The sequence below is a fragment of the Panthera onca genome, chromosome D2, assembly GCF_046562875.1.
Source record: "Panthera onca isolate mPanOnc1 chromosome D2, mPanOnc1 haplotype 2, whole genome shotgun sequence".
Lineage (NCBI taxonomy): Eukaryota > Metazoa > Chordata > Mammalia > Carnivora > Felidae > Panthera > Panthera onca.
Genome location: NC_138349.1, coordinates 40,625,584 through 40,640,349, shown reverse-complemented (window position 1 = coordinate 40,640,349; position 14,766 = coordinate 40,625,584). Strand labels below are relative to the sequence as shown.

General features: G+C 51.3%; 1 protein-coding gene across 7 annotated transcripts in view; it reads left to right on the top strand.

Moving 5' to 3' along the window:
- The window catches only part of CD2H10orf71 (chromosome D2 C10orf71 homolog), a 28,626-nt gene extending 14,826 nt beyond the window's left edge, over positions 1-13,800 (top strand). For 5 of the 7 annotated variants that reach the window (XM_078434517.1, XM_078434519.1, XM_078434518.2 and 2 more), the window contains 3 exons: positions 4,128-4,231; positions 4,478-4,640; positions 8,686-13,800. In XM_078434517.1, coding sequence (XP_078290643.1) covers positions 8,840-13,093 — 4,254 coding nt within the window. In that variant the 5' untranslated portion in view covers positions 4,128-4,231; positions 4,478-4,640; positions 8,686-8,839 and the 3' untranslated portion in view covers positions 13,094-13,800. Of the gene's footprint in view, positions 1-4,127; positions 4,232-4,477; positions 4,641-6,568; positions 7,154-8,685 lie in introns of those variants that run through there. The other 2 variants (XR_013550495.1, XM_060642193.2) reach the window with 2 other exon arrangements.
- Positions 13,801-14,766: the final 966 nt, after the last annotated feature.

Genomic DNA, 14,766 nt, shown 5'->3' with positions numbered 1-14,766 from the left:
TAATTTTACGGAGAACTCTGATACAAAATATCCCAACCATTCTTCAGCCACGGGGCTGGGATGAGTAGCGGTATGTAGGGCGTCTGGAGAAGGGTGTGCAGAGGGCGAGGGGTATGAGCCCCCTCCTCCAGCCACTTCCTGTCCACACTGCCTGGGACAGACCAGCAGAAGTCGGGCTGTGTGTCGTCCGTCTCAGGCCTGGGCGGGCTCCAGCCAGGAGCCCGGTGGGAGGCGAGGAGACTGCAGGGTGGCAGAGCTTTCGGCCCTCCTGCAACCACACCACACACTTGCAGCAAGCCTCTGTCCTCACACCCTTAGGAGCCAGGAAGCGCGTTCAGCTGCAGCAGCTGAAAACAGTGCCGAGTGACCACCATGCACCGGCGATCCTCTCAGTCAAAGACGAAGCAGGTCGGGGCTCTCACTCCAAGGAGCTCAAGACCTTGTTGGAAAGATGGATTTACAGCAGATGAAGTGGAATAAAGCCGTTAAAAAAAAAAAAAAAAAAAAAAAACAAAAACTCTACAAGGAAGAGGAGAGCTGAGGAGGAAGCAGTCAGCAGTCGGTGGCTGGGGGACACAAAGAGACATGGCCGGCAGCGAGAGTAGGACTCCAAGGAGCCAAGCCAAGAGTCACCTGGGCCTACTGCTCCTTCATCAGCGCACTGCAGGCCTGGAGAGAGGCGAGCATGGGGAGAGCCCCAGCTCTGCCACCAAGAGGGCCTTTGGGGTCGCGCAGAGGCATTTGTAAGGGACCAGAAGAGAGGAAACTGTATCTGCAGAAGTCGGCATATTCCAGTGCACGATGGTTCGACAGCATCCTGCAGTGTGGCACAGAAAACAGCACCACACGAGAAAACATTTCAGAAGAGACAGAACCTAGTGATGACTGTGCAGAGGGCATTTCGTTGCACGTCAGGAGAAAAAGCTGATTCATGAGGATGCACACTCAGATGTGGTTTGTCTGATAGGTATTCTGACCCCAAAAGATGACCCTGGCAATAAGGAAAAAACAAAATACATCCTCAAGTGTTAACTCTCCCAGGCTGAAGGCCACAGGGGTGCAGACATGCCCCCAGTTCCCCCACCAAGCAAGTCTTCAAGATGGATGTGTCACCAGCCCCTTTACCCCGCCCCAGCGGCTGAACGGGAAAGTCTAGTCCACTACTTCCTGCCGGGGTACCCCAAACCCCTTGTGCATCCTGATGCTTTGCAGAACCCGCTCTACCCGATGCCAGCTTTCCCAGCATCTGGCATCAGCAGGCGGAGCGTCGGGAGGACCAGAAAACAGAGTGCTGTGGGTGTTCTCCAGGATGGCCTGTACAACACAGGGCAGAGGCCAACATGCCATCTGCTGGCACCCACGATTTAGATAATGTATCAGTTAATGACTATTTGTGATGTGACCGTAAACAACACCCCAGTTAATGTACTCAACAAATATTTACTGGATGCTGGCCCTCCGGAGGGAATCAAAGTCATCCCCCAACTGGAGCCCTGAGTGCAATTAACAAGACAAATGGGAAAATGGAGAGGTCATGAAGTTGCTTCTTACTTCTCCCGGATTAACCTGAAACTCAATCCCAACTTAAATGGTATATGCCATGGTGCAAATGAACGCCTTCCAGCATGCCAGCCTGGGAGCCGTCTCTAAGACAGCTCTTCCACCTGTTCCCACCTCTTACCACAGGCAGACTTTACATATTTTAGGGCTGGGAATCAAAAAGTAAATGAAATCCACTTGAATTCAAATTCACTAATTTGAGATTTGTGATAAGTCTGGAATGAATCGAATTATAATTGACTTCCCATAAAATAAGTCCTGCTAAGCCAGTCAGCAGTGTGAATAATATGACAGAGGTAAAGTGATTTGCTCACTCATTTACCAGATATTTCTTGCGCTGTGCGCTATGCTCCCTGAGGGTAGCCTGGAGAGCCAGCCAGACAGGGACACAGCCACAGAGAAGCGCCCAGGTTATCAGTAAAGACAAACATTAAATAATAATCGCCCAGTTAACTACTTAAGTACAATTATATTAAGTACTGCAAAGGAGTGGGTATGGCCAGATATGAAAGCATATAACAGGGAGACTTAAAATAGCCTAAAGAAGCTGCCTTATTGAAGGGTCCCGTGAGCTGGGTTCGGAAGCATATGTAAGAGTTAAGCAGGTAATAGGGAAAAGGTGAAAGTAAATAATTCCAGGGAGAGGGAATAATGTGTGCAAAGGCTCTGAGGCACACTCTGGAAAGCCAAGGGAGGGGGGGGGGAAATAGTTCAAGAGGAAGATGGAAAAGAAGGCTTTTTGTTAAGGAGGCTGATTTTCACTCTTGAAAACTGGGAAACCATTGAGGGGTTCTAATAAAGAGGTTGACATGAACAGATTTGAGTTTTACAAGCTGTTCCTGAATGCGGTGCTGAGAATGAATGTTGCATAGCCCAAGGGAGTCCCCGAAGCAGTGAGTGGGGCAGATTTGTCAGCCTCTAAAAAGTGTGTTTCAGCAGCACTGACAGTGAGTCCATGAATCCAAGCACAGAGTGACAGTCTCCCTAAATGTTCACAAAATAAACGTCACCACACCCTTCTACATCTACGTCTCGGCCACATGCCACATGGACTGATTTCGTCCTTATCTCTGAGCTGCATCTCAGTGGAGTGGCAGGCAATGAAATGGACCAACTATCTAGTGACACAAAAGGGTCAATCTGAATTTTTCAGATGGTCTTAATATCCAAGGTCAGCAGTCCTTCTCCATTCCAGTGGAATGTCTCTTTCATTCTTGCTCCTTCTTTTCTATGCCTAGTTTGAGCATTGCTTCCATGTTGACAAGCTCAGTCCACAAAGGCAAGTAATTGATTTACTTTTCTGTGTTTAAAGATTTCTTTTCTGGGTTCAGGGGATTTTCTTTCTAGTTGAGAAGAAAATGAAGCTACCATCAATTCCCGGGATATGTGGCTTATGATATGTGACCTGTGACAATACGGCATGAGCTTGAGATAGGGAACCCAGCGCGGTGTGAGGACAAAGGACAGCCTAGGAGTCAGGGACGAGGCCAGACAGATGGTGGTAGACACAAAGCCCTCTGTGAGCCTCCAAAGAAATGTACTCCACAAATCTGAGTTAGTATGATTATTAATATTATTAATAAACTACCACGGACCAGATCAATTATCCAGGAGCTGTGAGGTGTGGAAGGTCTTGAGGAAGCCCCAATGGTCTGCATTTAAAATTTGCATAATGGATTTATTTTAATTAGCTTACACTTTATTCTGTACACTCTTCGAATTCTCCTGGGCAGCTTTTTGGTTCTTTTAGCTGTCAAAATAGATACTCAAGCCTCCTGCCAACAATAAATCGAACACCGCGCTACAGCTTGCTGAGTGGATTCAAGTTCTGCCACTCCAATTCTCTTTACTGCAAAACCTGAGTTATGAATCCACGTGGGAAAGGGCCTTTGGTCAGATATGACTAGCAAAAAATAATTCACGACTGCGCCAATCGTATTAGAAATCCCAACAGTTTAGTACAGGTTCCTGAAGATTCCTTGGACCAGGGATGAATTAATGAATATTGGAAGGTATGGATACTGGCCCTATATTGTTTTTCACCAAAAATGTCTATGTCTGGAATTTTGTTGAGCTCCAGTGCAGATTAAATATATACATAATATGTGCATTTATATATATACATATATATGCATATATATACATATATATTATATATTATAATTATAATATATGATTATATATAATATATTTTATATTATATATTCTAATATAATATTTTATAATATATAATATTTAATCTCTAGTGCAGATTAAATATATACATATACATGTGTATTTATATATATACATTTATATTATATTATATATTATAATATATTTATATATTATATAATATATTATATAATTATATACTATATAATATAATTATGGCATATATAGTATATATATACACATATATATGCATACATTATATAGACATATATATATATGTCTTTAAATGTCAGTAAGACAGTTCGCTTTCAAAGCCAAGTGTCTTACTGACATTTAAAGACATCTTTTGCACCCAGTATGTGCTTGACCAGTTGGTCAGTTGGGTCCACTAATATTATTTTTCTTCTTTCTAGATGGGGCAATGATAACAGTGAATGCAAGCATGAGAAGAAGTTTTAAAACTACAGACCCTAAAACCCAGCGAGGCAGGCACCTGCAGTCCCCACTGCCATAACAGGTATGGAACCAACCCAAGGAAACACTTTCGGTTGTCAGCCGCTGTGGTGGCTCCACTGGACATCGGGAGACGAGAGGGAGAGGTGGAGGGTGAAACCAAATTTATGACTGTCCCATCTGAAGCCAGGGAAATCAAATCAGAATTGAAGAAGTTATCTGAATAAAGGCCTCTCTTCTTCCCAAGGCAGGAGAAATGTGGTTACAGTAGCTCCCCCTTATCCATGGTTTTGCTTTTTTGCGATTTCAGTCACCTGAAGTCAACCATGGTCTGGAAGCATGTATGGTCCTTCTTTCTGACATACAGTCAGAAGGTCAGTAATAGCCTAACCCTACTTCACGGTGCCCACGTCATTCACTCCCCGCCATCTCCTCACATAGACATTTTATCATCTCACATCATCACGAGAAAGGTAAGTACAGTACAGTCAGATTTTGAGAGAGAGAGACCACATTCACATAACTTCTATTATAGTATATTGTGATAATTGTTCTATTTACTATTGTATACTATCGTATTGTTGTTAATCTCTTCCTGCATCTGATTTATAAAGTAAGCTTTATCATAGGTTAAACATAGTGTGGACAGGGTTCTATACTACCACCCACAGTTTTCAGCCATCCACTAGGGGTCTTGGAATGTATCCCTCATGTAAGGGGAAACTACTGTATTTTCTGAATACTCCAAATATCAGTGGACATCTTTTATTAGTGTGTGGAATTACGACACAACCCAAAATCAATTAGAGTTCTTTGGCCATGCACAACAGAAACAGAAACTGGGCAAATTCAGCTGAAATAGATGAGTATTAAAAGGAAAATGGAGCCCTTGCAGACTCCAGGTGAATGGTGAAGTCCCAGCCTGGGCAAGAGTGAGCAGACAGCTCTGCCACTGGAAAGAACGTTCGAGCACATTTCCATCCTGGCATCACTTTAGAAGAAACAGTACAAAGGGCCTGGCCTGGGTCTCACGTCTGCTCTGGACCCGGGGAGATCTCGGCAGGCACCTTGAACTTTCAACCCCACCAAGACTAACCACAGCGGAGACAGGAAATTGCCCCAAAGTTATCAAGTGCTTTTACTCAGAGGAGATGGATGGAAGCTGAGCGTTCAAAAAATAAATATCTGCTAATGGGGGTGGTATTTAATTGGCTGGGAGTTGCTTACTTTAAGACTCTAAATTTAAATCTCTACTGTCCTATTTTCACGTAAATGTGGAAGTATGGAAACCCCAGTATTACCATTACGGAGCACAGCCATTGCCAAGACCAAGACCCCAGCATTCAGGATGCCGGAAGCCTCCCTGACTGTATTGGCAGGACCTCAAGATCCAGAAAACTTGACCCACCGTGGTCGAAGCCACTAAAGTCCCCCGCCCCACCCCAATCACACAAATCCAGAGCAGGTAGTTCTGGCACAGACTCACCGCTCAGCCATGTCATTGATGACCCAGGACTGTCCTGCCCACCAGGTTGTCCTCAGCATATTGGTCTTTAATTGTCATTGCTCGTTCCTCAAGATTGCAGACTGAAGGCCTCGGTGTTGTGAGCTGAGTTGTATTCCCCAAATTTTCACATGTTGAAGTCCTAACCCCCAGGACCTCAGAATGAGATCTTACTTGGAAATAGGGTCATGGCAGCTGTAATTAGTTAAGATGAGATCATTAGGGTGGGCTCTAATCCTAAAGGATTGATGCTTTTATAAAAAGGGGAAGTTTGGACAGAGAGAAACACAGGAAAGACAGTGAGAAGACACAGAAGATGGGCATCTACAAACCAAGAAGAACGGCTTGGAACAGACCCTTTCCTTGCAGCCTGCAAAAGGACTTAACCCGACTGACACCTCGATCTGGGACTTCCAGCCTCTAGCACCAGGAGATACTTTCTGTTGTGTAAGCCAGCACTTTGTGGTACTTCGTTGTGTCAGCTCTAGCAAACAAACACACTCCATTCCAGGATTTGTGTCCCCGTGCGACCAGGAAGAGAGGGCGTCAACAGGGTGGAGACCACAGGGATTGTTCCTTTGATCAGAACGGCCAGAACTTTCCCTGACATCCAAATGCTCCCATCCCTGTGACCAGAGGCGTGCCGCCTAGAAGGGGAAGCCTGTGAGGAAGGGAGTGAGGCTGGCCAGCCAGCAGGGCCCGAGGGCTGAGGCAGATGTCCTCTGCCCCCTAAAAGGCCTGTAATATGCTTTCTGGGAGAAGCAGCCCTGATTTTCAAGGCAGGGCTGAGGAGCACGTCATTAGAGGCTTTTGCAGAGTGAATTGGGGGTTTGCTAAAATTTGTGGTCCTTCCTCTCTCCAGCACAGCCCGCTCAGTTCTCCCATTCATAAAACCAGGTCTGCCTGCCAATGAGTCAACACTGGAAACCCACCGGAGGGCTGTGGTCGAGACACAGGAAACAAAAAGCCCCAAAGAAGGCTGGCCTCCAGGACTGAAACACAATGCTGCTGGCCCAGCAGCCTCAGGCCTGGGCATGACACCTCGTGCACTGTCCCCCACGTGGGGCCAGGACAGGACAGGGACACAAGGTGTGCAGGCCCTACCTCCCTGATGGAAGCATCTTCATGTTCCGTCCCCTAAAGCCCTGGCAGTGTTATCCTTCCAACCAGCCAGCCAAGGAGGGAAGAATTCAGCCTTGCCAGCTTCTACTGCCAATGGGAAGGAAGCCACTGTGTGACAGTGTCATCTGTCAGCTGACAACTTAGAGCACCCTGCCAGATGTTCACCGTCCCAAATGCCCACCACTTGGGCCCATGCTAGGGTCTACACTTGCTACTTTAGCTGACTTGTCATGTGCTCCTTGACTTTTCTCCTGCCTGGGCCAGGCGTGTTCCAGGCAGCGTAAGTATGTACCTCGGGAGAAGTGGCCAGGGTCCCCAGCGGAAGCAGCATCTCAGACAGGACCCAGAAGGAAATGCAAGGTACAGCCCCACACCCATTAAGATGGCTACTACAAAAAAAGAGAGAGAGAGAGACAGAAACTAACAAGTGCTGGCAAGGATGTGATGACACGGGAATACTATTCAGCCTTAAAAAGGCGGGGAAACAGGATGGAAATGGATGATCCTTGAGGACATTCTGCTAAGTGAATCAGCCAGCCATAAAAAAACAAATACGGTGTGATTCCACTCGTATGAGGTGCCTAGAGTAATCGAATTCATAGAAACAGAAAATAGACAGTGGCTGCCAGGGCTGAGGTCGGCAGTAGGGGGGAGTGGGGAGTGGAGTTGGCATTTAACAGGTACAGAGTTTCAGTCTGGCATGTTGTAAAAAGTTCTGGAGAGGAATGGTGGTTGCACCAGTATGAATGTACTTAACACTACTGTGCACTTAGAGTGCTTACGTTGGTAAATTTTGTGTCCTGTATATTTCACCACAATTTTTTTTTAAAAAAAGAAGAAAATCTAATGAAGGGACCATAACAGGCCATAAGAATTCGGGAGACCCCAGCACGTGGAGCTATTCAGGAGGAATGGGAGACATCCCCCCCGCCCCCGGGAGCCCCCAGGGAGAAGGGGAGCAGTGTTGCTGGGCCAAGAAAGAGACCGAGGCCAGGGGAGGGGCCATAGCGAGGGAGGACCGCAGAATTGCCAAGACCCCACACCATAGCCAGAATCAGGGATGGGGGAGAAATGCCAGGGATTCTAGGTCTTTCCAGGCTGCACCCAGCATCTCCCAATGGTCACACCCAAGGGCAAGTCGGAGAGTTGAGGGGCCCAGGTGATGCAGGCTCTTGGGGATTGTGCCCTCTTGGGGTGGCTCCAGGACAAGTTCAATGAGCAGACAGACAGTCTAGCGGCTCCTGAGCTCCTGGCTCTTACAGTATAATGATGGGATGGGCAACTTAACTTTAGATTATGCTCAGTACCACAAAGAGGATGAACCAGGTACTGTGAGAGAAAGTGGGGAGGGGACACCCCCATGGAATGTCAGGGAAGACCTCTCTGCAAAAATGACACATCTGAACTTTAGACATTGTCTTGGGCAGGGTTCCCCAGAGGAGCAGAACCAATAGGATGTGCACATACAGAAAGAGATTTATTTTAAGGACCTGGCTCTTGCAGTGATGGGGGCTGGCAGGTCTGACATCTGCGGGGCAGGCTGGAGACCCAGGGGGGAGTCAGTGTTGCAGCCGCAGTCCAAGGACTGGGGGCTGAATCCTCCCTTCCTCTGGGGAGCTCAGTCTTTGAGATGCTGCTCACCCGCAGCATGGAGAGCAAGTAATCTGCTTTTCCCAAGGTCTATTGATTTAAATGTTAATTACATCTTAAAATTACTTTCATAGCAACATCTAGATGTGTTTAACCAAAAACTGGGCATGAGGGCCCAGCCAAGATGACACATAAAATTAACCACCACAGGCACCATTACCCATCTGGACCAGTGTGTAGCTCTCACAGGGAGCCGCTAAGTCGGATAGCCTGTTCATACCCTGCACGTCTTTCTTTTGCAGAGAAAAAAAAAAAAAAAAATCCCACTTTACAATTGCGTCTGGTCACCAGGAAGGTCTAGTTTTGTGGAAAGAGGGCTGCATCTAACCCCTCTAGAACCGTCACCCAGAGGCACCCGCTGGCTGACCGGGGGACAGTCTTCCTAGCTGGCGGACGATGCAGGGGAATAAGAAGTGCACGGACGGGTTCAGCGACTCCTCGAGCATCGGCAGTGTGCTGGACGATGCAGACAGGGAGGTGAGCAGCCTCACAGACCGGGCGTTCCGAAGCTTGTGCATCTCAGAGGACACATCCTTCCACGACTCCGACCTGACCCTGTCCCCGGATATCACCCGCCAGGTGTTTGGGAGTCTTCACCAGGGAACGGTGAGCCACACCCACAGGAAAAGCGGTATTTGGAGCCAGTTACCGTCACAAGGCACCGAGCATTCGGGCTGGGCAGCCACGTTCCAGCAGCTACCCAAGTACGTTCAAGGGGAGGAGAAGTATCCCAAAAGCAGCCCCCCAATGACGCCAGCCCAGAGGAGACTGGAGGTGCCAGTTTCCGGCCTGAGGAGCAGCAACAAGCCTGTTTCTAAAGTGTCATCGCTAATTAAGTCTTTTGACAGGACTGAGAGCCAACGCTGTGACAGCAGGCCCCCAACCAGTAAGCCCCCGGCTCTCAAGAACCCCCCCAAATTTGCTCCTCTTCCAGAAAGTGGCGTCAACTTCTGCTTCGATTCTGCCTTTCTGACTGTCAGGAGGGTGCCCGCTGAAGTCTCTGGAGCCCATCAGAGTAGCCACCAGCCTGGCAAGAAGCACGGAGAGCAGGAGTCCCCCAAGAACCCCGAGATGGCCTGTCACAGCTCCAGCAGCTTCCTCCCAACATCTGAAAACGCAGCCAATGCGTTCGAGTCAAAGTTCCCCTCTCCTCCCCACAAGCCATCCAAGGGCGAGTCTGGAAGAGGTAAGGAGTGGCCTCGCAAAGGGACCTTTCTTCATAGTGAAAACAGTGCTTTTGAGTCGTGGAATGCCCACCAACCGCGGCTGCCCGAGAGAAAGGAGGCTGCTGACCCTGTCCCAGAAAGCAAAGCCCCCAAGCATTACGAGAACACGCCCTTGTTAAAAGAGCCCCCGGCCTCTGAGCACAAAGTCTCCCCCTGCCAGGCCCGGGCCAGCTGCAGTCAGGAGGAGAGCAGGCTGGCAGCAGGGGCTCTCTCTGCATCGGGACCCTGGGGACCTCGGGATTCGGGGCCCCAGGTATTCGGTACAGAGGGAAATTCTAGCTCCCAGCCCGACCTTCAGGGGAAGCCCACCCAGCCACCATGGAGGAAACCAAAGTCCGGCAAAGGAAAGAAGGAAAGTCTACAAGATGCATCGGAAGAGAAGAAGCAGGCCACCATAAGAGGCCCAGCCTTGTACACAAAGCACAATCCCCAGGGACAGTTTCCAGAAAACGAGGCTCTTGACATGCCCATGGACCCCAACGAGCATTACAGCCCTCCTTTCAACATCAGTAAGCTTCTGACCCCCATCATACCCACCAAGAATATCCTGGAGCCATCTGACAGCCAGCCGGTGGAGATAACCCCATCACCCTCAGGACAGCTAAACGGGTACCAAGAGAAGGAACCCAGTGAATGTCAGTCTCGGGACAGCTACAAATCCAAAGCCCCTAGCCTGCTGTTCAACCTGAAGGATGTACGGAAGCGTGTCAAGAGCACATATAGTCCCTCACCTCTCTCGAAAGGCCTCGAGGAGAAAACCAGGGGCAAGCAAGAACCCGTGAGCAATGGGATCATCCTTCCCAATGGGCTTGAGGAGAGCCCTCCAAATGAGCTTTCTAAGGAAAGGGCAGCTGATGCCCCTTCTGTGTCACACATCAGTACCCAGATGGACCCTAAAGCTGACCCTGGTACAGCCTCTGTGGACAACTATCTAACTCTTAACTCACCTCCAGCCATCACCCAAGCCCCCTTCTCCGTCAATGGGGAGGGAGCTGACAGGAACAGCTATGAGAAGGACGACGGAGAACCGGAAATGGGCACCACCAGGTCTGGGAAGTGTCCAGAGTCGAGGGAACAGTGCCCCAGGAAGCACCTGTCTCTGCGGCTTTGCAGTAGAGAGCCTGAGGCAGGGAAGGCTGCAGAGAAACCAAAGACTCCCAGCCTAGAAAAGGGGTTCTTGAGATCTGTGTCTCAAGAGACAGAACCCGAGAGAGAGGCAGGACTTCAGAATCCAAACTTCAACCAGAAATTCTCCCCAGGGCCGCTCTCTCCCGAGGAAGAAGATGTGTTTTACAGTGACAGCCAGTCGGATTTCATGCCATGCTTCAAAGGTAAGGCCAAATTCAGCACCAGCTCTTCAGACCAGTCCTTTGCCTCCTTTGAGGACCAGCAGAAGACGTGGTTCACGGAGAGCCAGCAGGAAGACAGGAGGAATGACGTAAGTGCAGGTGACAGTCAGAAGGACGAGAAGGAGAAAGCAATAGGGAAAGACAAGACACAGCACGGTGCCTTAAGTAACGGGCAGGTGTGCATGCAGGAGCACAGCCAGGGGGCATCGTCGCAAGAAGGGGAAAGCTCGTCTGGATGTAGACCCAGGAAGGCATCGAGAGAGGAAGCTAACTTCAGAGGCACTTGGATCGCGGGAAGTAAGGATACAACCAGAGACCCTACCCCCTCGCCATCTTCCACTATGAACAAGCACAAACTGTTTGCAATTAAAGACAACACCCTCAGGGCCACCCCCGTGATAAAACCCATCATGTTGCCCCTCCTGAGGGCCATGTCATCAGAGGACCCTCTGGGCAGCGGCCACAAAGAGGAAGACCTGCCAAAGCCAGGCTGGGGAGAAGAGGCTGGTCTTTGTGGCCCTGAGAGCCAGGAAGTGGCCAACACGCCTACAGCCGCTAACACGCAGGGCACACACTTGAAGCACATGGCCTGGGAGAGCACAGAGGACCACGGGCAGGTGCCAGCCCCAACGGGGAACATCGCATCTCCTCCACTCGTGGCAGAGGCTGAAGGGCTGAAGCCACCCCCAGAGGCTGCACGTCGAGTTGTGGCAAACGATGGCAAGAACAGCTGCACAGTCCAGGGGAAGCTAGATGCTCCAAGGTGCATCCCCACCATCGCTTTGCCTGAGGGCGACCTGGAAGACCAGCCACCCCCACAGCAGCCGGGAACCTGCTGGGAAGAGCACACACAAGATTTCAAAAGTCACTTATTGTCTACACCCCGAGCAGGGCCCCCGGGGAGAAGACTGGTCCCCGGTGAGATGGCAACTTCCCCCAATGCCAGCTCCCCGGATGAGAGCAGCGCGTGCTCCCCTGCCGCCAGCAGCGTCTGGGACGATGCCTCCCAGGCCCCCAGCGAGCCGGGCCTGCTGCCGGGGGAGCCTCCCCACACCAGTCCCTGGGCCAGCCCCCACTCTGCCAGGGTGGCCCGCAGGGAGGACCTGACCCACGCCCTCACGTGGGAGGCTGGCTCGGACCCCCAACTTGAGCCACCTGCAGAAGACCTCAGGACACTTTCTCCAAGAGGCTTGGTGCTGGACGCGGCCGCCGGCGCAGCAGGCCTCCCTGAGAAACCAGAACTTCCCGCCCCACTGGAGAGGGCGGCCAGCAAGCCTCCTGCAGTCCCACCCAAAACAGAGAAGGCCCTGCGGCGGGCAAAAAAGCTGGCCAGCAAGAGGAGGAAGACCGACCAACTGCAAGAAAAGCATGGCGAACCCCTGGAAGAAAAGCCGTGCCTGGAGGACCTTGAACGAGGGCCACCAGCCCCCGGAGAGAGGCCCCGACCCAGGTGCCCCGGGGTCCGCTCCCTGCCCCCTCCCATCCACCGCCACTCAGTGTCTGCCTTCTCAGAGCCCATCAGGAGGCAGCCTGGGGCATCCCAGTCCCTTACTCCCCTGCCCCCTTACCCTGCCACCCAGAAGGTTCTCCAAGACCCCCAATCTGGAGAGTACTTTGTCTTCGATCTGCCACTCCAGGTGAGAATCAAGACCTTCTATGACCCCGAGACGGGCAAATACGTCAAGGTCTCCATCCCAACCTCAGAGGGGGGCTCCCCGGAGCCACCCCCACCAGACACTCCGGATGCTCCCTACATGCTGTACCCCCACTTTCGGCCCCTGCCCGTGACGGCCTTGATGCCTCTGCGCTGCTCCTCTCAGCTGTCTGCCCCCACCTTCCTAAATCAGGGCCCTCACACCACCGAGGCAGCTGGGCCCGGGCCCCGGAGGGCCCGAGAGGCCGGCCTGCAGCTTCAGCTGGGCCCTAGGCCTCGAGGCGACCCCACCCGGCACTCTGCAGGCCAGCGCCCTGATGCTCCTTCCCCAAGCCTGGGGGAGGAGGGGGGAGATGCCCCACGCCTGGGCATCATCTCCACCAACGACCTAGAGGACTTCGCCACAGAAGGCATTTCTTGAGAATTGCGTCTGATTAACCTCCCCGCCCCCAGATAAACCCAGAAGAACTTACTTCCCCTTTCCCCAAACAATCCACACACACACACACACACACACACACACACACACCCCAACACATACTTAGCCATGTGAGATCCCTAAATTCCCAAAGGAAGTAGGGATTCTGAGAAAACCCCACCTGAAGGGCTTCTCTCCCTGGGAAGGTGCTATTTGCATGACCGGGTCCCTCCCAAGCCCCTTCCCAGATCCTGGATCTGCTCCACTGACCCCCTCTCTCTTCCCCTCCCTTAGTCCCTGGCCTCCTCTGGCTATGCCCCTGGGGCGGGTCCAGAGGATTCCTAATGGCTGCTCTGCCCCAGCTGCCCACCTTCTTCTTCTCAAGGGCTGGCTCATGCAGTGAGCAAACTCCCAAGGCCCCCAGAATCACTGCACTGCGCTGAGCTGAGCCCTGCCCGCAAGCAGACCACCCAGCCCAGCCCCTCCAGGTCCAGCGTGGTATAGACAACAACTCCACCCTCGCTCCAACACAGCAGCCATTTCCAGCTCACTGCAGGCAGAGATGGCTGAGGACTGACCCAAGGCAATCTTGCAGAAATGTTTATCTGGATAGACTGGGTTTTCTTTACTGAGGAAGCTTTCCTCTGAAGGCTATTTTCTGATCGACAAAAGGCTACCTTTTAAAAAGTGAAACACGTTTGCAGATGTGATTCTGTCCTGGACTCCTGTCTCTCTTCTCTGGGTCGGGGTGGGTCTCCACCGGTGAGTAAAGTGCCTTGTGCCTCCCAGGCCTTCCATCACCACCGGGACGCAGGGGCTTCGTGTCTGAACAGAGCAGCCTTGGCACCCACCACGGTCCCGGTGTCTCTCCTTGAGCCCTCGGCACCTGTCCATGCCGTCTCGGGGCCAGGCTCTCCATTCCTGTTGGGAGACAAAGAGGAGGAAGACCCAAGCCCACCATCAAGGCTGGCCCAAGGAACTGAGTCAGGCCCTAGCTGTCCCAATCTAGTGACCAGTGCCTGTGCCCTGTACTCAAAAGGAAATTGCATTTCCCCGACTCCCTGGCCTTTGGGGATGTGGAGGGAAGTATGTGAATCAGGTCAGGGGAGCAAAATACAATAACTGTCTCTGTACTTCTGAGAATAGAGAGAGTCTGTGAGCCGATGCCCACTGCGGGCAACTGTGCTAAGAAGGAAAGCAGGCCTGTCCCCACAGGCTTCCACCCAGAGCATCTGCTGAAGCAATGTAATTCTTGTGCTATGGGAAATACGGGAGCAAACACGTCTCCCTCTCTGTTTAGAAAGGACAGCTGTCAAGGCAGCTGTCGGGACTATGCTGCCCACGTCCCAGGGGACCCCACAAAACGCATCATCCTGGTTCTTTTGGCAAAGATAGCTGTTTCCGGGCTGGAAACAGACGGGAAGGCACAGAGCTCATCAAGTCCCGGACTCGCACAGATACAAGGACTCTGAGCATATTCCTGATCGCGATTTGGACTCGGGATCTTATACCCGTTTGTTTTCCCAATAAGTACGGCCACACCTTAATTTCACTGGGCAAATACTACACAAGTCCCCCAGCTCAGGGCCGCGGTGAGTCAACCAGATGCTTAGGCAGGGACACAGGCAGGCTGCTGTCCGAGAAGTGTGGTTCCCAGGAGTCACCCACTGGGATGC